The sequence below is a fragment of the Rhinolophus sinicus genome, linkage group LG09 (genome assembly GCF_036562045.2).
Source record: "Rhinolophus sinicus isolate RSC01 linkage group LG09, ASM3656204v1, whole genome shotgun sequence".
Lineage (NCBI taxonomy): Eukaryota > Metazoa > Chordata > Mammalia > Chiroptera > Rhinolophidae > Rhinolophus > Rhinolophus sinicus.
This window is the reverse complement of record NC_133758.1, coordinates 82,145,106-82,170,627: the sequence shown is the minus strand read 5'-3', so window position 1 is coordinate 82,170,627 and position 25,522 is coordinate 82,145,106. Positions and strand designations below refer to the sequence as shown.

At 34.9% G+C, this 25,522-nt stretch overlaps 1 protein-coding gene across 2 annotated transcripts; it reads right to left on the bottom strand.

Annotated features, from left to right (window-relative positions):
* Positions 1–3,506: 3,506 nt before the first annotated feature.
* Positions 3,507–24,227, bottom strand: GTPBP10 (GTP binding protein 10). Of its 2 annotated transcripts, none has more exons than XM_074340702.1 (9): positions 24,098–24,227; positions 19,978–20,171; positions 16,642–16,733; positions 16,108–16,252; positions 11,209–11,282; positions 9,661–9,713; positions 7,870–7,947; positions 5,796–5,919; positions 3,507–4,010 (listed from the first exon to the last, which is right to left on the bottom strand). In XM_074340702.1, exons 2-9 carry the CDS (start codon positions 20,115–20,117, stop codon positions 3,748–3,750), a joined length of 969 nt encoding a protein of 322 aa, XP_074196803.1. In that variant the 5' UTR covers positions 20,118–20,171; positions 24,098–24,227; the 3' UTR covers positions 3,507–3,747. The 2 variants fall into 2 exon arrangements, with proteins under 2 accessions (XP_074196803.1, XP_074196802.1); XM_074340701.1 differs by having other exon boundaries at positions 24,042–24,182.
* Positions 24,228–25,522: the final 1,295 nt, after the last annotated feature.

Here is a 25,522-nt window from a genome sequence, read left to right as displayed (position 1 = left end):
TCCGCCCCAGATCTGCCCCTGGCCTCCCTTGAAGATATATATATATGTATATATAAAAATATACACCTTGGGTATATATACCTCCAATATGTGTGTGTGTGTGTATGTGTGTGTTTGTATACATATAAATATATATATATATATATATATATATATATATATATATATATATATATATATTTAACATAAAATTATACGTGAGGGTGCCAGAAAAAAATGTACACTTTTTAAGAAAGGAAAAAACTGTATTAAAATTGTAATAATATATACCGATAACAAAAGATGAATACAAGTCATGTGTATACATTTTTTTTTGGCACCCTGGTATGCCTTGCCTATAGCTGTGGCTTCAGGGACTTACTTTATAGGGAGGGGCCTGTGGCGGCTGCTACCCCTGCCACAGCTGGACTGGGCTCACCACACATTGGAGGTAGCCTGACCTGGCTTGGAAGCCCTCTTGGCTACTCATTTTCCATTCCCCTCGTTGCAGCTAAGGGGTAAAGGGGAGGGAGGGCTGCCAACTGTGGGCTGGGGATAGAAGCATCTGAGTTAACTGATTTAATAAAGAATCTCTTTTTGAAGAAAGGAGAAAAACAAAAGGAAGATACTATACTCATATGTACATTCAGTACAGTGGCCAGCATGAAAACATTACCATGTTAGACATTATGACTACCAGCACAAACTATGTACTTAAATTTTGGGGGTTTGTTTCAGTTTTCTATTTCATAGGAGATACAGATTTAAACCAAATTTAAGATACTCTTAAGGATTTAAAAACATCCACTAAATTCAATTCAAAATTTTGTCTTTAAGCAAAATACTGCCATATTTTTGAAATAATAGTGTCTTTTGTGTAAAGGTTACAATTTGTATTGTTGCTAATTTTCATTTCCTTCTTTAAGCTATATTTTCTAAGTACACTTATGCTGTTGCTTTGAAACTTATTTTTAATGTACCCTAATGATATTAAAAACTTCAAGATGGAACTTTTGCTGAGTTTTATACCTGAACTTTGCAAACCCTGAAACTACTTGTACAATACTTGGTGTGTTCATGTTCATTTTTGGCAGGAAAAAAATCTGTAGCTTTCACGCTCAAAAGAATCTCTGACTTCCATCCTCCCAATTAAAAGAAAACATAACTTTACAAGAAAACGAATCGGACCAAACCTGAAATAAAACTGTTGACCCGATTTTTCCCATTATGAAGGCAGACTTTTCCCCTGATTATATAATACATATTTACCACTTAAAACATTCATTTTACATAAAGTTCATCTACTATGACAAATAAGAATAATATGGATATATATCACAAAAAGAACAATATAATAGCTTTCTGAAATTTTTTTATTCATATGTGAAACCTTCACAGTACAGATCCAACTTCACAGTACGATATATTTAACTTGAGTGTCTGGCAGTATAAACTTGTAATTTATCATATAAATGAATCTGACATAGTAAGCTCTGCAAGAACTACTGGTAACTACTGGGACTTGGTAATGCATAGTGTATGGATATCCTGGCTACACAGTAAGGTATAAGCATTCCAAAAATTATGTATTTTGAAAGGTAAAAATAAGAGTGTTGTTTAAGGACATACAGCTAGCATCTGAGATTATATTAAAATATTTATTTCAAAATAAATCTTAAAGCTTTCAAAATTCATTTTTTTATAAAATAAAAAAGATAATCCAGATTTTTTCCTTTTGTTTGTAATTTATCATATAAATGAATCTGACATAGTAAGCTCTGCAAGAACTACTGGTAACTACTGGGACTTGGTAATGCATAGTGTATGGATATCCTGGCTACACAGTAAGGTATAAGCATTCCAAAAATTATGTATTTTGAAAGGTAAAAATAAGAGTGTTGTTTAAGGACATACAGCTAGCATCTGAGATTATATTAAAATATTTATTTCAAAATAAATCTTAAAGCTTTCAAAATTCATTTTTTTATAAAATAAAAAAGATAATCCAGATTTTTTCCTTTTGTTTAAAATAAAAATCAACCTCTAGAAAAATGTACATAGAGCATACTTTAGGTAACTAGAATATACAAATAATGGAACATTTTAGTGAGTTACATAAACTGATTCAGTTGCAGTGGAGTAGTAACCTGGCCATTACGGACAGAGCAAATAAGATGCAATTCCTCTTCACCCTCAGAACATATCTGTTATCCTTTGACACAAGATTATGGTGTCAGAGCTTCAGAAATTCACCTGATACAACTGTCCTCACATAAATAAACTTGTTTATATTTAGGAAATAATAGAAGTGAAAAAAGAAAAAGACACTGAAGCCATAAGTATAAAACATACCCAAAGTGAAACATGGTCACTATGATCAGTGCAGATGTTCAAATTCCAAATACTTCCCCCACTCTTATTCCTAGTCCCCTGCAGTTTCTGTTACTGAGTGTGAGATCCAAGAGGGCAGCAGGGCCTATCTGTTCTCTTCAGCACTGTACATGCAGCGTCCCGCAGTGCCTGGTACAGGGGAGAGACTGAGTAAGGAGGAAAAAAGAACTACAAAAAAGCCAGTGATCTGGGGACTGAGATGAGAGGTGGGAGTGGGGAAAAGAAAACAGAACAAATAAAAGTGAAATAATGCTTGTAAAAAGTCACAATGTCATATCAGAAGAAATTTAAGTAGAACAATACTTATATTATTTTTATGTAATACTTATAGCCATATGAAACGGTTTCACTAAGCCTTAAATTCCAAAGCAATTCCTAATAAAAGTAGCATTGAAGAAAACATTAAAATCTCATTAACTTGCTACTATTTTGTGGAAAAATAAACTTGGAAAAGTTTTATATAATAAATTCATTTGGGTAAAGAGATATATAAATAAAAAAATTCTGCAAGAACATAGGAAATTTAACTGGTTATGTCTGGGAAGGCCTGGAGGGTCTAATGCAGAATGATGGGAACATTCCTTTTTACTTTATATGCTTATGCACTGTTTAATTTTTTACAATGAACATGTATATTTTATAATAAAAATCTTTAAATGTCCAATCTGTAAGTATTTTTTAAATGTAGGCAGAAATTTAGAAATTATAGTCTCTTAAGAATATATTGATGATTGATAATATTGTTTAAAGTTTGTACTTCCTATTCTCTCTTAGTAAAACATGAAAGTAAACAATGAAACAGACTAGGACATAAGGAAAAGACATACGAGTACATCTGTCTGCTCCAAAGCAAGAAAAAATACTCTTAAGAAAAATTTCTAAAAGCTGAATTCACAAACATTTATTGGCTGATTTCTGTTAAATATTATCAATGATCTTTATTATCATTGAACACATGTTCTAATTTAGGGTTTTAAGATTTTCTAAAAATGAAAACTATTATATATTTAGTAGAAACAGGTACATGACAGACTCAAAAACAAATAAAACCCAGTTGCTCATTCTCATAATATTCTAGAAATCCTTTTATATTAAAAAAAAAAAAAAAAAAATGACTTCACTAGAGACATTGTAAGTACAGGCATATCAGATGACTTTATTACAGGTGGATTAGCCACAAAATTATAAACTGTCAGTTTTTGTTCTTAGTTACTCTTTACTGTTGATAAAAAGTTTAACTACAAAATACCTTAAAAAGATATGGTTCTCAAATGATGGCATATATATTAGAAGGTTAGTAATAACTAACATTCTAAAAAGTACATGTTTATGAAAAAGCTTTCAAATGAACACATATCACTATCATTTTTAATAAACTTAAATTCTGTCCATTCTGGAACTAGTAAGAGCATTCTTTGATTGTGGCTCACTGTAAGATACTGTATGGGAAACCTGTAAATTAAGCAACTGTTTCTTATGATATGCATCATTTTCCTGGTCGGCGTGTTCATCCAGCGATTTCCTTATACAGTTCTTTAATTCGTCAATTCCTTCTCTGGTAATCGCAGAGATGGGGATGATATGTTGGAACTCCATTGTCCGAGCTGGTATCATGTTATTTTCAAATAAATGCAGAAAATCTGAAACAAAGAACATAATACTATGCTGATTTTCATTGTCTTTGAAAGTAAGTCAAAACTATATTAGAAGTTTGATTTGTGAACCAAAGAACTAAAACCTTAGAATTTTTAATTCCCTTTTTTTCATCTCTCTCTAATAAGCTCTCAGAACCCTTGGTTTTTACTAGGGACAATAGTAAGGTTCTTGGCACGTGATAGCTGCTTAGTAAATATCTGTTGGTAAAGATATTTTAAACCAAATTAAGTATAAATAAAAGAATCACAGAAGATGATTTACTTACAGAAGCAATAAATTTTGCTTTTTTGGGTGGGGGACATTCGATAAAGTGAGGCAACACAGATTCTCTGAAAGAAACTTTCTATAAACACAACGTCATTTGGGATATTCTAGCTTGCCTCAGTACACAGGCGGCCTTTAACTGCCCTACAGTATAGGCTTATCATCACTGATGCTAGGAGCCATACTAAAATTGAAAAAGGTGTTGGGAAGAGTTTAAGGGGGGTGAAGGGGGGAGGTTATTTCAGATGAGTCTAGTCTATCACTCCATAGGGGCAGATAGCTGTTATATCACTTCTTCCTCTCCCTGCCAACAACGCAATGGGAGGAGGGATGGCATACTGATATGAACGGGAAAGGCTGAGCTGAAAGAGAGTGGACAAGCCAATCTGGAGTTTGGTTTGAGATTCCTATGCCCCCAAAAAAGTCCAGAGAGGCTAACTCAGAAATTATCACTGAGGGGACTACTATATTCTGTTTTATGATGGTTCAAAATAGCCACAGGTACCTTTCTGGTACTCCTTTGAAAATTCCCTTTTCTGCAAAACCAACCAGCAAACAGATCTAATGATCTCTCAAAGCAAATGAGATTGAGGAATAAAGTCTACTTACTAATTCCAGGGAATATTTATATCACAAAAGTAACTTATTAACTCAAGGACAACTCCAATATGTAAATTACACCGGGGACAGATTTTTGAGGGGAGAAAGAATCTTCTGGTGTTGTCTGCTAGTCCTAATAATAATAATTTATTTTCCCCAATTTTTATCCCAAAGAGCAATTGTTACTATTTAAAAACATGTTAACTACTTGCCAACCACCCTATTTTTCCTCATTTGTGAAGAGGTCCTCTACTAGACTCAGAAAAATGAAAGCATCCTCAGTGTAGGACAGAGAGTGTTCTACGAGTTCAATCTTCAAGACAGTGGAGCGTCCTTACTTTAAGTTCCTTGTACAAAGTGGTCCATTTAGGAACAGATTTCAAATAAAAAAAATTCTTTTGGACTAACAGCATCTATTTTTCTGTGTTACACACATACACAGATACACGTACTCAAGTTCCTCTTGGGAAATTAGTACTCTTCACCTATAAAGCTGGCATTGCAAAGATACATACCTCTTTAGAACTATTAGCTCCGTTTTTAAATTCACGGTGTGCTAGGGGAATGAAGTTCTAGAACTTGTGAAATACATTAATGTGTAAGACTTCACAGGTAAATGCTGACTTTTTCCTCTTCTGACCCAAATCCCATTAACTCTTTAAGAACCCAGTTTAAGTTTTACTTCTTCATGAAGACTAATCTTTAGAGTTCAAATTATCTTTCTCTTCTTTTGTCTCCTCTCACTTACCGTCTATACCACATATTCTGAAATTTGGTAAGTACTACATTACAATGTTATTTAAATATTTTATAAGGTATGTGTCCTTTCTTCAAACATACATTTTAAAAGAGTAACAAATTCTAGGTATTTATTAAATTGGCATTAAATGAATAAATGGGTTTACCTTTAGGATTCTGGAGTTGGTTCATCAATACACGGAATTTATCTTGGGCATCTGGCAAGTCCATTTTATTAACTGCCAGGAGTGCAGGTTTTGTCTGAACTTCCTCTTTGTACAACTCCAACTCCTTTAAATCAAGAGAAAAACCAAATAATTTTATTAAAATATCTATACAGAATACTTGTTTCATGTCTGTCTTTACCTTGCAGAGGCCTGGATAATCTAGAGTACATTCACATCTCTGAAATGCAGTAAATCCCAATAACCACAAAATTAACTAACAAAGGCAACTCAGAAAATGCTTAATGGTTAAGTCATGTGCTAATATATTTTGGCTCACATGACATCCTAGAGAAGGTTGTGATTTGTGCCGAGAGCCAAATACAAATATCTGGACTTCTATTAAGATAAAATTCAGAACTGACTAGGAGTAAATCTTCATGATCATAAATTAAGCAATAGTTTCTTTAGTTATGATACCAAAAGCACAATCAAAATACAAAATAGACAAAAAGGACTTCATTAAAATTTAAAACTCTGTGCTTCAAAAGATATGAAGAAAGTAAAAAGACAACTGATAGGAGAAAATATTTGTAAATCACATATCTGGGAAGGGACTTGTATCCAAAATATAACAAACTATTATAACTCAACAATAAAAATACAAATAACCCAATTGAAAAATGGGCAAAGACTGAATAAGCATTTCTCCAAAGACATACAAAACGGCTAATAAACACGTGAAAAGATGCTAAACATCATTAATCACTAGAGAAATGCAAATCAAAACCATAATGAAATACCACTTCACTCCTACTAGGATGGCTGAAATAAAAAAATAGACAATAATAAGTATTGACATTAATGTGGAAAAATTGGTACTCTCATAGATTGCAGGTAGAACTGTAAATGTTGAACTGGTGCAGCCACTTTGGAAAACGGGTTGGCAGTTACTCAAAATATTTAACATAGAGATTCCATATTATCTAGCAATTCCATTCCTAGGTATATACCCAAGAGAAATGAAAACATGTCCATAACAAAACATGCACACAACTGTTCTCAGCAGTATGACTCATAAGAGGAAAAAGTGACAAAGGAAATAGGATATACAAAGACCTGGAGGCAAGACACATCGTGTTGTGTTAGGGAGAAATCACCGGGCTGGATACAGAATGTAAGAGGGGCAGAGGGAAACAGAGATGGACGGCTAAGTAGGAGCCCAACCTTGCCAGACCTCATTAACCATGTTCAGGTTAGACTAATCTAACAGTAATGGGTCACCAGCAAAGTGTTTTAAGCAGGAAACAAACGTCACTGTGGTTCTTTTACAAAGATCACTCTAGCTGCCATGTAAAAAATTGACTGCAGAGAAGTGAGACTGGAAGCAGGGAGTCCAGAAAAGAGAAACTTAAAACATTCTAATGAGAAAGGTTGATGACTATAACAGTGTGGATGAAGAAAAGATTGATTTCCGAGATATTTAGTACATAAAACTGACAGTGCTTGATATAGGTGAGAAAGATAGAATCAAGACCACCACCCGGTTTCCGGCTTACACACTCAGTAAAGTTCTGGAGGAGGCTGGAAAGTTAAAAAAAAAAAAAAGTTCAGTTCAGTTTTATACATATTAAGTTTGAGAAGTCAATAAGACAGACAATCAAAGATGTCCAAGAGGCAGCTGGTCTAAAGCACAGTCAAAAGATATGGGTCTCAGATACAGATTTGGCAGTCATCAGTATATTTACTGTAACTGAATGCTACTTAAAGAACAAACAGAAAAGAGCATAAAATGTACACTGAGAAATAGTCTAAGAAGTAGAAATAAAAGTTCAAGCAAGATGAAGTTTGAGAAGTATGTAACAGAAATTTGGAATTAAGGAGGGTTTCAAAAGGAGCAGGTTAATATTGAAGAACTTGAGACAGTAAGTTTAGATAATTCTTTAACATCAAAGCTTCAAAAAGTAGAGGTGAAATATATATTTATTCTAGTTATTATGTCCTATTTCATACAGGCCTATGTACCTACATATTAGACCAGATGCAGAACACAGTAAAACAGAAATAGAAAACCTACTTTTGTAAGCAGTATTATGGTTTCAAAGGCAGTTCTGTATTGCGTTTGGGAAGAAAGCTGAAACCCAGAAATATCAACCTAAAAAAAAAAAAAAAAGGAAAAGAGACAGCCTTTAATAGAAAACTAGCTATACATTTCTATGTTTTGAAATACTGGATTCTTTGAAGCTAAAAATAATGTCTCAATTTATACTCTATTTGTAATTTAGTAATTCAAAATAAAAAAATTGAAATGGCAAGATAATTATAATTATTCTGATAAAAATCACAACCATTAATAAAATGAGGAACTAGTATAGATAAGACAATTTATACTAATATGGACAATCTCATATACAGTTGACCCTTGAACAATACGAAGGCTAGAGGCACCAGCCCTTACCCCACCCTGCACAGTTGAAAATCACGTATAACTTTTGATTCCCTCAAAACTTAACTACAGTCTGTCGGTATCCATGGGGTATGAGTTCCAGGACCCCTGCAAGGGCACCGAAACCTGTGGATGCTCAAGTTCCCTACATAAAATGGTATAAATCAATGCACACAGTCAGCCCTCTGCACCTGCAAACTCTTAACACCATGGATCGAAAACAGAACAGGTGTTTATTGAAAAATATTTGTATATAAGTGGACCCACACAGTTCAAACCCGTGTTGTTTGAGTCAGCTGTATAACTCAAGCATTATAAATGAATACAAATCTTTTATTTTTTTTGAATTATGCCAATGGATTATATGAAAATACACTGATACAGCATCACTGTAAGACCATACTTTACATTAGGGTTCTCTCTTGGTTCTCATTCTATGGGTTTTGACAAATGTATGACATGACCACCATTATAATGTCATACAGAATAGTTTCACTGCCCTAAAAATCTATTGTGTTCTGCCTATTCATCGCTTCCTTCCTCTAATCCTTGGCAAGCACTGATTTTTTGCTCTTTCTATAGTTTTGCCTTTTCCAGAACGTCATATAGTTGGAATCATACAGTATGTAGCCTTTTCTGGTTGGCTTCTTTCACTTAGTAATATGCATTTAAGGCTCTTCCGTGTCTTTTCATAATTTGTAGCGCATTTCTTTTTAGTGCTGAATAATATTCCATTTCCTGGATGTATCATAGTTTATCCATTCACCTACTGAAGGACATATTGGTTGCTTCCAAGTTTTGGCAATTAGGAACAAACATCTGTGGGCACGTTTTTGTGTGGGCGTAAGTTTTCAACTCATTTGGGTAAACACCAGAGGATGACTGCTGATCATATATTACATATTTTTAAAATTTTGTCTCTTTCCTTTTATATTTGTTTTTATTCTCTCTTAATCAAAAGATATGTAGTTCTTCCTTATCAAGAAAAAATAAATTTTAAGAGCTACCTAAGGTCAGAATCCCGTTCAAGTAAAAAAACACTTTCTTAAAGAGAAAATTAGAACAAAATGACTTCCATGAACTTGAGAAAAATATTTTTAGGAAGCTAAAATCAATCATCAAATATTGAAGTAAAATAGGGACTTGCAATGAGAACAGAGATTAGGGAGACAATGAAATTATGATGTTGTAATGACAAACCGGATTTATACTTTCAAAGAAGAAGAAGTTACATTCTTATACAATATTTTACCATGACAGTGTTCAGCAGAATTGATTAGATCAGTTTTACTTATCAAAAACAAAATTCTGGTACTTTTCCTCCCCCCATCATTACAGAAACAGTCAAATATTATAAAGCCCAAGCACCAAAAGCAAGTATTTTCACTTTTAACCAATTGTCTTTAAAAAAAAAATACCCACCTGTTTGAAATCATTATACATAATCTTTCCAAGTTCAGGCTTTAGTGTTGTAACTGAGAGAAAAAACAACAACAATAAATTAAGGTTAAAATAAAGGCTGGCACTCTCAACACTGTCCTAGCATTAAGTTTAAAATAAACAGTATCTCTCTTCTATTAACACTTTAATTAACACTATGTTCTCATCTGTTGAAATGGAAGGTACAATTATCTTTGCTATTTACAATATGCTTGGAAAAGGACAAATATTAATTATTATAATCTGCACAGGTCTAATCTACTAGTGGGTCTATAAGTGGGTCTACTACACTTTACGAAGTATGGGAAGGGGGCAGAATTTAGGTTTCTATCACTGGGTCTGTGGGAGAAATGTGTCTGGTGCTTTCTTAGTCAGTTATTCTCAAGCCTCACCAATCCTACACTAGCCTCCTTCCTATGACTTTTTGCTTTTCTTCCTCTTTCCTTCTAAGAGTTCCCTGTATTATAACAATAAATACTGGCCATGTAATGTATCGTAGTTAGTACAAAATTAACTCTATCAGAGTGTAATTTTAGAATGGTTTAATTTTATTCCAAGTTAATGTCATTCTGTACCTTTTTGTTTAATGATGGCAGAGATCCTATAATATTCATTCACTACTCTTAGTCTAAGCTTCCACTAGCTCTCATCTTGCTGCTGCAATAGCCCACTAACTGTTCTTCCAAGATCCATATATGTGCCACACCCATTCATTTTCTGTATTATATGCAGACACCTTTCTAAAGCAAATCTAATCATTTTATCCCTTTCTAAAAAGGCTATCCACTGCTCTTAAGACATAAAGATTGAATATGGCCTACATGGTCTGTTGATAGTCTTTACCTACATCTCGCCTCATTTTGATTTCCTTTCCCTTACCACATGTTCTCTAGACACACAAATCCACTCCCTGCCATCACAGAGCCTCTGTGTATATGCTATTTCCTCTGAAAGACCTTTCACGTCCACTACTTGTCACTCATTAACTCATATTTACTCTTCAAATTTCAACACTTCCACAAAAAGTCTAAAGCAGTCGCCTACACTCTTTTCATAGAATGGTATTATATTCCCTTGTATTCATTAGTGAGATTTGTGCCTTCCCCCACGAGTTTGTAAGCTCAATAAAAGTCAGAACAGTATCCGATTCTATTTACCAATCTTTGTAACTCCAGAATCTATTGTAGTTCCCAGAAAAACATAATTGCTAAATGAGTGAAAGAATTCATCTCTCCCTTCCTAGGATTTATCATTGTGCTTGATAAAGGCTAGGTATTCATAAAATCATAACTAAACTAAATAAATGATTAAGGAGCAGAAAAATAAATGCAACAAAGTGTCTAACAAGTACTAGAAACTTTGCTGAGGGCTATAGAGGTTTCAAAGATTAATGGGAAATGCATATATATTCCGCCAAGAGTTTTCAAATTACGGCTACCCTTAGAGTTGTCATTTTATTCATACTCAAAGAAAAATCAGTCTTTAAAAATTCACCACCACACATCAAAATACAAAATTAATTATACTTACATGCATAATCTGCAATCGCAGGTTTTGCATGAGAAATCTGACTTAGCAAAGAGGATTTTCCAGCATTTGGGAATCTGAAATGAGAAAATAAATTTATATATTACAATAGGTATCAGTACTATTACTATTTGGTTATCTATCTCTGAATTCCTAACATTTCAGGAAGCAGACGTCTTGAATATTTTTGGGATTGAAAGTAGAGTATAAATTTAAAATAATTTTGAAAAACTTGAACAAAATATACTTATGGAAAAGGTAAAGATAAATTTATGTTGGACACTGAAATGTTTCAGTATTGTGAATAAATAATTCAAATTATGTAAAAAAAACACTTGTAAAGCATAGAAAAACAAAAGGAAATGAACAAAAATACTTGTAATCCACTATCTCTAGTCAAAAACTGATAAAATACTACATTTATTGTTTTATGGATTTAAAAAAAAATTTTATATCGACATTTTCAAACATATACCAAAGCAGAAAGGAACAATAAATTCCATTTAGCCATCATCTAGCTTCAACAAATATTATTCTCAAAACTTTTTAAAAAGTTGTCTTGTTTGAATATGGATTCCAATAAGGTCTGCATTACAACTGGTTGATGTGTCTCTTAGATTTCTTTTGGTAAAGGTTACCCCTCCATCTTGTTTCCCCCTTTGTAATTTTACTTTTTTTTTTAAACTGGTCATTTGTCCTGTGGAGTTTCTTTACCACAGTCTGGAGTTTTCTGTTGACCCCCATGATGTCATTTAACGCTCTTTTGCCCTGGATTTTCTAAAAATTGGTAGTTAGATATAAAGCCTTGATCAGATTCAATTTTGATTTTTTTTTTTCTGAACGACTATCCATAATTGGTTGGCCTCTTGTTCAAACTGAATTATATAAGGTGAATAACTTTCAAGGGGATACTGTAATTTACCTGACTAAATTCCTATTGTTAGGCATTTAGGTTGTCTTCAATTTGTTTACTATTATAAATAATGTTGCAAAAATATGCTACAGCTAGAAAGACATAGGCATACACCAGCATTAACAGTCACCTCTGAATGGTGGGATTAATAGACAATTACCTTATTCTTCTGTAAATGAGCATTTATTGTCTAACTTTTTTCTAAAAATTTATAAACACTGAAGTGACTATCTTTGAATCTTTATACATACCTTTAATCTTTTTCTTGAGTTAAATTTCTAGATAAGGAATATGGATTAAAATATATGGTAGTTTCAAAGGCTTTCATTTTACTGCTACATTTCCTTAAGGCCCACAACGCATGAAAAAGAGTACAAGGAATGGGGGAGGAGGGTCACTTAAGAGATGATTTCTTAAATTTCATTCAGATATTTTCATTAAATTTATCCAACAAATGGAAATATGATTGGTGCAGCCATTGCTCATTATGGAAAACAGTATGGAGTTTCCTCAAAAAATTAAAAACAGAACTACCATATGATCCAGCAATTCCACTTCTGGGTATTTATCTGAAGAAAACAAAAACACTAACTTGAAAAGATATATGCACCCCCAAGTTCACTGCAGCATTATGTACAATAGCCGAAATATGGAAACAATCTAAGCGTCCATTGATGGATGGATGGATAAAGAAAACGTGGTATATACACATATAATATACAATATATATATGATATATGTGTGTCTATAACATATAACACACAATAAAATATTACTCAGCCATAAAAAAGAAATATTGCCATTTGTGACAATAAGGATGGACCTTGAGAGCACTGTGCTAAGTGAAATTAAGTCAGACAAAAAAAGACAAATGCTATACGAGCTCATATGTGGAATCTAAACAAACAAACAATCAAACTAAAAGATACAGAGAACATATTGGGGGTTGCCAGTGGTGGAGGATGTGGCAGTGGGCAAAATGGGTGAAGGGGGTCAAATGATACAATCTTCCAGTTATAAATAAGTCATGAAGCATATAATGTACAGCATTGTGATTATAGCAAATAATACTGTATAATAATACTATATTGTCTATTTGAAATTTGCCAAGAGAACAAATCTTAAAAGTTCTCATCACAAGGAAAGAGATTTGTCAACTATGCATGGTGATAGATGTTAATTAGACTTACTGTGGTGATTATGTCATAATACATACAAATATTGAATCATTATGTTGTACACTTGAAACTGATATGTTATATGCCAATTATATCTCAATAAAAAATTTTATCCAACAAATATTTACTGAGCGTTGACTTGTATCATACCCAACCAACCAACGGCTGGGCAATATCATAGGCACCAGATATACAGCAATCAATGAGACAAATGTGATCTCCCACCTTCACAGAGCTGTCATTCAAATTTGAGAAAGCTCTTCTTCCAAAACTCTTTCAAACTCATTTGAAATAATGGTGTAATATTTTGTAAATATTAATTTAGAATTCTATAAAAATCTGTAAGCTCTTCATGGAGCTCATTTAACAATTTTTCTCATTAAAAATATTTCTGTAGGAATTTAGAATAAAATTATGTGAGATGCCTTACTGATCTATTTCCCTTGGAAATACAATATTTTCTTATATCCTGTTATACCCAGGCTCTTGGAACTTTTTGGAAAGTAAATTGCAATCATTTTCGTCTATGATGACCACTGGTTGCACTTGCTTCTTTCTTTCCAAGATCCTTATGTTTTCATAATAGTGATTAAACACAGGAAAATGCAAGCAACTACGTATTTCCAAAAAGATAAAAGTACGAGAAGAAAAGGATGCTCATGGTTGAAGAACAGATACTTGAGATTTTTCTTGAAAAGTACCTAACGAAAATTTTAGAGGTTGAAATCCAACCTATGCAAAGATCAGATCTAACAACAGCGGTACACGTGTATTCATTATATGACACCTTTCTTGTAAGGTTCAGTTCACTCCTGAAACCAGCTAAAAGGCTATCTGCTTATACTGGTATTCACATTAGTAACTTTTGAAGAACAGTTGCCTAATTTAAAAGCACTAGGACACATGTTAAACATTGTGCTTAGGAATCATGATGCTTTAATTATTGACTATAATTTCAAGCCCACTTCCGAAAAGCTCAGCATTTCACTGTATGTAGTCTCCAATAAGTTGGCACTCCAGTGATGATGGTGAGAGCAGCTGCCCTTCTTTCACTGGGCATTCGTAAATCCAAGGTATGTGCTGTGCTGCAAATGCAATCTCTTACACACCAACAACATTTTAACGTGGGAACTATCTCCATCTACTATTAAAGATGAAAAAATAAAAACTTAGGGAGACTGTATAACATATCCAAGACCAAGATCTGAGATTCTAACCCAAATAGTCTCACTTGAGTCCCCGGCCCTTACCCCATCTTTACTACTCAGCTTTGCTAGGCTCTTCTTAGTCTATAAAGGTATCTCTATGGAACTTGAAACCATTTTTCTACCAAATGAGAAATTGAATGGCTGGATTTTCAGTCTTACCCACAAAATTCTATTAAACCCATAATGTCTGAAAAATATACAATATTACAGAAGCTATGACTCATAACCCTCATAACTATGTTTCATTGAAAAAATTAAATGCAAGTGACAAGCCTGAATGCCAGAATCACATCTTCCCTGTTACAGATTCAGCAAAATGGGGCTTCTGTGAACTCTAAGCCACTGCTGGTTAAGACCTGGAAAGAGGTGAGAGATTCAGACTGTCGAGTCTGGTAAAGAAGCAGTGAAATTGCTGGAGAGGAAGATGAAAAGAGCTTTAAAAAAAGCTCTAGGAAGATAAGGTATGGAATGGCAGTTTGGCACTCAGTTTGGCAACAGTTTTCCCTACCTTTTCCTTAGGCCTCCATTTGACTACTGTGTAATGCTGTAGGGGGACGAGGCAGAGAAAGAGAGGGAGGCAGAGGAGAAATGCAAAGTTGAAGTTTTCCCTTCCTTTACCTACTCTATCTTGCTATCTCCCTCGTCAGTTGGGTAACAACACTGCAAATCCCATAGCTAAATAGTCTGATGAAAGAGTGGAGGCTGGTGGAAAGGACAACATTGTAAGGTCTGCAGTGCTGATGGACAGATCCTAAGCAGAGTGTACAGGATAGGGAAACACCCTTTCCCCGAAAATAAGACCTGGCTGGACAATTAGCTCTAATGCGTCTCTTGGAGCAAAAATTAATATAAGACCCGGTATTGTATTGTATTGTATTTGTATTGTATTTGTATTGTATTTGTATTGTATTGTATTGTATTGTATTACATAAGATCCAGTATTATATTATATTATATTAATTATATTATACCTGGTCTTATATTATAGTAAAATAAGACCGGGTCTTATATTAATTTTTGCTCCAAAAGATGCATTAGAGCTGATTGTCTGGCTAGGTCTTATTTTGGGGGAAACACAGCAATTATAGCAAGATTCCACTTTGGTGTTCAATAGTGTAAAAGTCGGATAGTTGATAGTGTCGATACTGGCTTTTAGCCATCTGATTAATGACACTTTAGTACCTCTATTAAGACTTGTAAGACTATCTTAATTATTTTTTCCCTTCTTTTATTTACTTCCATACACTTTTTAAAATGTGGATTGTTCGGATTTCTCATTTTATTCCCTAATATTTGGTAATGTTCTTTTACCTTCTTATACTAGTACATTTGATTGATTTTTTCTTTCTTTATTCATTTTCTAACATTTCACTGGCCTATTATATTGCTATCATCTTTGACAAATGAATAGTAAATATGAAACTCTATGTTGGTACTGTGAAAATAACCACATTTAAGAGCATATTCTCAAAGTACAAACAATGCACATATTTCATAAACTAGAAACAATGCCAGTCCCAAATTACCACTTACATTTATTTCCTATGCATGAACTATCTCTCTGAAACTAAAAAAAAAAAATAAAGATATGAATGATACTTACCCCACTAGGCCTACATCAGCTATAAGTTTTAGATCAAGGTGAATTACTCGTTTCTGGCCTTTCAATGGTAAGAAATTTGTAAATAATTTACCACCAAGGCCTCCTTCAGCTACCAAAATTCTGTCTTTCTCTTTATTGAGTTCTCCTTAAAAAGAGAGATAAAGATACTTAGAGCCAAGATTAGTAAGTGGAGCTAATTAATCACTAATGACATTTTTCTTTCAGAAATATATGCCAGAAGTTTCTATTAAAAGCTTGACAGTGGAAAAGCACTTTTGTAAGCAGCTGAAAAGAGACTAGTTATATGTTTTAAAACCAAGTAAATACTCTTATATTTTTAAAACAATCTTAAATGTAGCAGTTAATTTTGAACAACCTTTACATAATGTTTTTAAAAGTTCTTTTATAAATTAGCAGCTAAAACAGGAATGTTTAGAAACAATTCTGACACTCAAGAGGTACTATTCCCCACAGCTCCTAAACAACTTAGAAAATGTGCATTTTTCACAACCTTAGACTATGCAGTATACTTACCTATAATTTTACCATTTTCATCAGTTACTGAAATACCCACAGGTACAGGAATTTCACAATCTTTTCCTTTGGAGCCTTTCAGTGCACTAACCCTACAAAAACATAAGCTAAGTTAAAACAAGCAAAACCCACTAAATTAAAGATTATATCTCAAGCAAATATAATGGTATACAAAGAAGACTAGCAACCAACTCATCCAATATAGATGATAAATGGTCAAATATTAGAGGAAAACTAAAACTTTCCCTACTTATTTATTTGCATTTTAGACTATTGTATCCCGATAACAATAATATTCAGTAATGATTTAAGTTACCAAGTTAACCACTAAAAGTCATTTCAACTAATAATGAACTAATATATTGCATACCTAAAATGAAAAAATCATTACAACACCAACTAGAAAAAAGTGAAAAATCCACTGAAGAACAAACTTTTAAAAAACTGACCTCAATTACAGCAGGCTCATCTGGCTACTCTCAAACTGCTCGTGAGAGAGTAAATTGGTACAAATTTGTAACAAGTAATTCCACTTCTGGGAATTTATCCTAAAACAAAATAACTGAACAGCCACATAAACTACCATATACCCATGGATGTGTGTTGCATTGGGACTATAACAGTAAAAAAATCTACAATTACCTATACAGATGAACGACAAAATAAATAATGCTATTTCCAGTACTATAATACTATGCAGCCAACCTGAATAATCTTGTCACGGAAAAAAAGTTAAGTAAAAAGAGGAGGTTGCAAAATATTGTCCTCTCGTTTTTATACCCCCAAATTATATACATATACACATAATTACGTTTGTGTAAATACACAGAAACGTCTTAGAAAAGTCAAGAGTTAATAGTGGTTATCTCCAAGTGGAAGAATTATAGGTGGTTGACCTTTTTTTTAATCATTTTATTCCTGATCTCCCTGATTATGTCCCAATTCCCATGCCCACACACGTAGGCTCTCATTCATAAGATATGTCACAGTTATAATTTTACATTTTTCATGTATTTGATTAATATCTGCTCTCCTATTAGATTATAGTAAGTTCTAGGAGGGCAGGGAACATATTAGTTTAGATCATCATTTTATCCTAGATATCTAGTACAGTGATTGGCACATAGTAGATAATTAACATTAGTTGAATGAATGAATTGGATTGACAGAAATGGATGAATTTGAAACATATGAAAGATTTAAATAAAGTACTTCTCTTACTGGGATTGTGTGTTGTAATTTTTAGAATGTAGAGGCAAGACTTTCCATTCTTTTTTGTTACCGCTGATGAAACTTCTACTAAAATATCATGTTATTAAAAACATTTACACTTTTATTTCAGAAGAACTTTGGATAGTTTTTTAAATAATTGAAATGGTATCTGATAATTTTCTTAGTTGAACAACCATAAACAAATTTACTGGGAGATATTTTCATGATGAACAAAAGCAGTCTGATTTTTAGTAGACGTGATTAGATATCTGAAATTAAAATCTTACTTAGTTACCTACATTTTGGAAGTGGTGCTTGAATCATGTCTTGAAGGGGGAATAGGACTTTGCCAAACAATCAGTGTAGGGAAGGATGTGTTGCCAAACTGAATACACACACACTGGATTAGGAGGGAACATAACAGCTATTTCTAGCATAACACTGGGACAAGTGGGGTGGCATGGTGTGAAATAAAGACATTGTAGTCCAGATCATGAAGAGTCAGATATGCTAAGTTAGGAAGCCTAAAGATTATCTTAGAGTGATGGGGAACATTGAAGGATTTTATATAGGCAAGTGACATCAATAAATTGGTGTTTTAGAAAATCAGTCTAGGAATAACCGGATAAAGAATGTATTGGAGGTGATGACTGAGACTGGAAACAGGAGACCAAATTGGAGAATACTGCAGTATTTCAGCAATGATGGTGGTCGGAATGAAAGGCTGGCATTCCTGCGTTTTCTGCATTCCAGCCACACGGGCCTTCCTTTAAAGTCTTATACTGGTATCTGTCTTCTATCATTGGGCCTTTGTTCATGTTACCTTTTCTGTTATGCTTTTTCCTCCCCTTCACCCTGGTTGGCTCCTGTAATCCTTCAGATTTAAGCCTCTGCATTCTAAAAGTTGCAACACACAATCTCAGTAAGAAAAATGTTCTATTTAAATCTTTCTTAACATTTACACGTTATATACCATCTTTAATATACCACTAATCTGAACACAGAATAAGGCTGGAATTATAGCAACTTTACTTTTCAAAAGAAATAATAAAATTATCAAAATTTTTACTTTAGGATGTAAACTGCTATCATGTCCTGCCTGTAACAGCAAAATAATAAAATAACATTCTGAACTAAAAACTTTGATTACTAAATTCTAACAAATAGAGGCTCCCAAATTTTGTCCTATAAAATGGTTTCAGTCGGACTATTCATAAAACAAAAATGCTCAAAAAGAATTTAAGGGGTTTCTCTAAGGATTCCTTTCCCGGCATATTTTGGGCAGGGTACTTTGTTGTTGCTGGGAGTGTTCCTCACTCTGCATTACAGGGTGTTCAACATCCCAGCCGCCATCTTTTGCTTATCAAACCCATCACCCAAAGAAGCGCCAAATTCCATCCTCTAGTACGGTGACAAATAAATATACCAAAACACCACCTTGAGAAGGAGAAAGAAAAAAGCAACATCAAGTCTAACCTTTACATCAACACCTCCTAAGGAATAACCGAATGAGAGAGGCCTGAGGAATCATAGCCTACATTTTGGTAGAAGCTTTAAGAATTTTTTTGTTTCTTTTCTTTATAATTAAAGAAACAATTTTCTCATATTTTGAGGTCAACACAGTATGTTCCACAAAAAATGTTTGTACATTAACTAAAAATAAAGGAAAGGTTTTGCTGTCATAGAAAGAAAACCAAAACGGAAGCAAAAGGAAAACATACAAGAAATGTATCAGTGAAACAGGCTTTAAATTTTCAGCACTTCATATGAGATGCTGGCAGAACTATTGGCGGTGGGGGGCGAGATTTGAGATTTCAGAAAGGATTCCTAAGGATTGTCAAAGATAACTTAAGGAGAAAACTGAGAATTCAGACTATTTTCTGTTTCTAAAGGGTAAGTGCAAAAGAATATAAACAGACATTGGGAGAAGAAAAGGATAAAGTTTAAAAGCTCCAAAAGATTCTTAGTACCTATCTTTTTACTGGAGTTGAGACAAACGTAGATTTTTGCTCAGTTAAAAATACAGGATTTACTTCGAATTATTAATTAAATTTTTATTTTTTAACTTTTTTCTTCCGGGAGGGATTAATTTTATAAAATCAAAGTCATTCAGTAAATACTTACCGACTGTTTGCTCCTTCTCCAGCCACAAACCGTTTCTTAGGGTATTTGTCTTTAAGTTGTTTTAAAGTCATTTTGTTATGGGCTACAACCCAGACGTCACCACCTTTTCCACCTTCTCCACCTAAACGAGGGTAACCCATTCCACCACTTCCTCCTCTGGTGAAGAGTCTTAAGTTATCGATGAAGTTTCCATACTTAAAGAGAGAGAGAGAACGTTTGTATACCAAATGTGCTTAGCAATTTAGAACACCTTTCTAGTTCTTTGTTGCCACTAAAACTCCTTTAAAAAAATCAATAATGGTTTCCTGTATGCCAAATATAGTCTTTTCTTAGTTCATCTGTCTGACCTCCTCTTCCCACTTAACTTTCTTAAGATCCTTTTTTCCCAATTATCAATTGTTGTCCCACCTATCCTCAGGGTCTCTGACATTGGCCCACATTTCAATCCAGACTCCCCTGGGTGATCTCAGCCTGTACCAGTAACTATTACCTAGATGAGATATTCTCCATGTCCAGTCTGTTGGACATCTCCACCAGGATGTAAACTTAATAGTCTAAAGTAACTACGAACAATATTGGTATTTAACTTATATTTGAAACCCTTCAAATATGTAACTTGTTTGTAGGCACTGAAAGGATAATAGTCACCTCAAATGAATATGAATATGACAAAACCAAACTTTTTCCTTGGTAAATTCTGTTCCTCCAATGTTCTCTCAAATAATGGAACCACAGTTTAATATTCACTGAGGCTACATATGGGAATCTTTTACTACACCTGCTTTTTTCCCCAAACCCTCTCTTTCCTTTCTGGTAAAAATTGCCCTAGTATCTTGACTATTTCATTAACTCCTAACTGGTCTTCCATTGTTTAGTCATTCCTTTCTCAACACATCCTTCATCTTGCTGTCTGAGCTATTTTTATAAAAATGGATCTGATCTCTAACCATGTTTCTCCCTTATTCAAATTGTTTTTTTGTGTTTGCTATTTAATAAAGGCTAAAATTCTCAGCACTATATTCAAAGCTCTTAACCTACCTTCCCAGTTTTGTTTCCATTCGTTCTATCCCTTATCTCCTTTTCCTCTTTTGCTCTGTACTACATGTTATATATTCATGTCTCCATGCTACTCTGGGCATGCTTTCCCTCTACTTATGTCATTCATTCTTTTCTATCATAAACCCACCTGAACGTCGTATTTACTGACGTCTTTCTTAATTCCTTTAATCAACACGTACCATCCACTTTGCTGGACTCTCAGCAACTTGATTGTATCTCTACTATTACACTTTTTGAAGTCTTATACTGTACCTAGTGTTTACGTCTGTATCCCTCACTAAATCAAGAGCTTCTTGCAGGTAAAGATCCTAAGTATTAACCTCGCAGACTATCAAGACTCCTTACAGAGTAATTTCTTAAATTCATAATCTTCACATCTTTAGTCATTTAGGATAGTTGTAAGTACCAAAAAACATCTGGAAACTTTTTGCAAAATACATATACTCCACTGATCATTCTGATATAACCTGGAGGAGGGGATGAGGACAGGTCAACCCAGCACAGTTAGCTCCCTTGGCGATTCTGATGTAGTCTAGATCAGAGATTGCGGTGGATGGGTTCACAGCAAAGATTCAAAGCACAGATACCCATTTAAGTATGTGAATGTACTCATGAAACAGTGTTGTAAGGGAACTGGGTGGAAGGGATATATAAAAAAAGAACTTGAGAGCTAGCCAGAGTACTTTTCTCTGAGGGTAAAGAATTTATGCTTTGGTTCTTCAAGGCTAGATCAGAAATGCACAACCTGTTAGTGTTGCCTTACAGCTGCCAAACCATTTGTTCCCCGGAGCTCTTCTCAGGATTTCACAATGGCGTGCCTCAGCAAACTGAGGCCCGATGAGGAGATATCAGAAAAGCTCCTCTGAGGGGAAGTCTCAGCAAACTGAGACCCCATGGAATTATATCGGTCCCTCCCCTTCAATGTATTCCTTTGAGATGTGCATGTGTGTGAAGGCAAAGTCCAAGCTGGAACACAATGGGAACTTTCGGAGACAGCCAGCAGGCTACTAACACACAGATCTTGAGATTAGCAATCTTTTACCTCTTTAGAAGTTTACCAATAAAAACTACGTGTTGGCCCGATTCAGGGTTCAATCCCTGAGGCCGTTCCCCTTGGCCCTGTGGTTTCCATTCTATTCATGGCTACTGTCTTTTCTTAGCCCTGCACTGCCCTTCTCCCTCACCACAACCCTGTCGTGCTGGATGCGACATGTTAGATTGGCTATTATCAACAAGATAAGTAATAACAAGTGTTGGAGAGGTTGTGGAGAAAAAGGAACCCTCATACACCGCTGGTGGGAATGTAAACTGGTACAGCCACTATGGAAAACAGTATGGAGGTGCCTCAAAAAGTTAAGAATAGAGTTACCATATGACTCATATGATCCTTCTTCTGGGTATCTACATGAAATTTTTGAAAACATTTGTTCGTAAAGATACACGTTCCCCTATGTTCATTGCAGCATTATTCACAGTGACCAAGACATGGAAACAATCGAAATGTCCTTCGATAGATGATTGGATAAAGAAGATGTGGTATATATACACAATGGAATACTACTCAGCCATAAGAAAAGATGAAATAGTGCCATTTGTGACAACATGGAACTTGACAATATCATGCTAAGCAAAATAAGTCAGATGGAAAAAGTCAAAAACCACTATGATTTCACTCATATGTAGGATATAAAACTGAAAACAACAAACAAACAAAAACTCACAGACAGACAACATATGATGGTTATCAGAGGGAAAGGGAGGTGGGGGGAGGTAGAAAAGCGTAAAGGGGGTCACATATATGGTAACAGAAGATTTGACTTTGGGTGGTGAGCACACAATGCAATAAACACATGATGTATTATAGAACTATACACTTGAAACATAACTTTATTAACCAATGTCACCCCAATACATTTAATAACATTTTTAAAAAAAATGGAATTAAAGGCCTTGAAAATAACAAATGATTAATAAATACATGATGATTTGCTGTTTTTACTATTTTAAAAAAAGATGCATCACATGTAAGTGAAGAGATAGATTCCACTTGGAAATGACATTGATTGGAAGTAAGTTTTCATGACAGGAATATTACAAAAGTAGCCTTTAATAACTTATCCACATACAAAAAAAATGCAGTAGTTTCTTTTTTGGTTGAAGGATTAGCTACCTCACATACTTAAGCACTACCCTTCATAAGTCTCTTTTCCTCACTTTCTGGAAAACAGAGGGTGGGATAAAGTATACTTTCACTCAGATATTACTAACCATGCCTTTCCTCCAATAAAAAGAAATCTATTCTTAGAGTTCCGTTCAATATGTGACATTTTTTAAACTGCTCTAGATTGATCAGATTCAGAGAGTTAGAACGCACACTTAAAGGAATAGCTCAATCTCCTCATTAGTAATGGCCAAACTATGATGCCCACAGGTTTCAAAAACATTACTAGCAAGTCTCCTAAAGAGGATTTTAATTTGAAGCAAACTTATTTTTTTTTTTACAAAAACGATTCTAAAACCAACACTGCACAAAAACTGACCTAATTTCTTGCAATAAAGCAAGCCTGTTACGTATTTTCGTTTACTGATGAAAAGCTCTTAGAAACAATGCACTCAAGGGAAAAACACTCTATGGATATTACTTAAAAGAAGGGAAATGCACTGTTTGAGCCAAAAGACAAAGCCAAAAAAAAAACCTAACCCCACGTGTACCGTATTGCGAGTCTAAACGGCAGGCAGGCACCCCAGCTCTTCATCCCACGTGCACACGAGTCCCCAGAAGAATCTCAGACCCTGTCCCCAAACAACCGTCCTAACCATGCCAAGCAGACACACCCTTCTCACCCCTCACAAACCAACCCCGACTCCAGGAGAGATGGAGAGAAAACTATGGTAGAATAAAAGCAGGAAAGACGACGCCAAAAAGCGGGGAGGAAGGGACGGAGCACCACCGCCCTCGGGCGGGGCGAGGGGCACCTTCAGCCGGAAAGGCACCAGTCACAGACCTTTCGGAATAACACGCAACTGCAGTGCACCATGCCTGCGACCCGCCAGAACTCACTCCTGCGGAAGGTGAACAAACTGAAGTTCCGCGCGGCCTTTTTACGTCACCGCGGGCCGCCGACTTTGAGTTCCGCCTTCACGGTCCCTCGGGAACAGCCGCATGCGCCGTAGGGTGCGCTCGCCTGGGGACTGGCGCATGCGCCCTGCGGTGCACCCTGCAGGAAGAAGGAAAGTGTTCTGTTTAGGGGAAAGCAGCTTAAAACTGAGGAAATGTCGAGAGGCACTGTGGCAAGGGACAGTTAGGTGTAGAGAGTGTGCCTCAGGAATTAACATTATGAATGGGAACATTTTGAACTAAGCTACCAGGGAGGAATTTTTGTGCTAATTGAGGAAATCATAAGGTGCCTGGGTCTCTTCTCCCTGTAAAACAGTGGGGGAGAAAAAGAACTCCAACAAACAAAACTGAATGCATGAAAGCCCCGGAAATTCAGCAGGAAAAGGAGTTAGAGAAAGCTGTTAGTTCATTGACGAGCTGAGTGATCTCTAGGAAAAGCTTCCAGGAGACAGTGAATGTAAAACTTGTGACAAATGTCAGGATCTGAGATCTGTAAGAATCACATTGCATTCAATGGGGAAGGAAACTTGCAACTGTTTGTCAGACAGTAGTTTTGGAGTCGGGTAGCTAAGGGTCTTGATCTAACTTCCCTCAACCTGGGCAGGATCAGCCTAGAATGATCCGCCCGTCCCACCTCCTCTCCCCAGCCTTCCTGCAGTGAACAGTGCACAGCCATGTTAGGTGGCCCTGCACTACACAGCCAGTCTTTCTGTCTTTCTTTACCACCAGGATTGTTAATATCTAGAATCCTTTGCACGTTTTTATCCCTCGCTTGCACCAGTGATTATTTGGAAATTAACGATGTGGAAACCATCCCTCTCTGTCTTGATTCCTTTGCAGCTACTGAACCTCCCTCTTCCCCACCAGTCAAAGCTGTAATTGAAACTTAACCTGTAATGATTAATTAATCAGGACATAAAGTTGTTACTATGTAGATGTTGACTCTTGGTAACATTTGCTGCCATTTGGATGATTGTTTTTACTAGGTCTTCTTCTTATGTCAGAATTGTGTTAAGCCCAATCTATTTATTTTCTAAGATTTCTTACTAGTGAATATAAGCCCAAATTGTTTTCTTTCCTATAATATATACATGGGGAGATGATAACAGTAAATAAAACACAAATGAGAAGTTGATATAAAAACATCTCAGAACACCGAGGAATATTACGTAGTATAAACAAAAGAGAAAGCGTAATATTTTTCTTGAACAAAATATGGTCAGAGCCTGAGTATTGATTACAGCTCTGGCTACCAGGGAACAAAAGAAACATGAAATTGGAAATTGATTCCTTTAAAATGTGTGGCTAAAATGAACATGAGGTGAAATGACCCAAGATATTATCCAGACCTGGTGCACAAGTCATTAT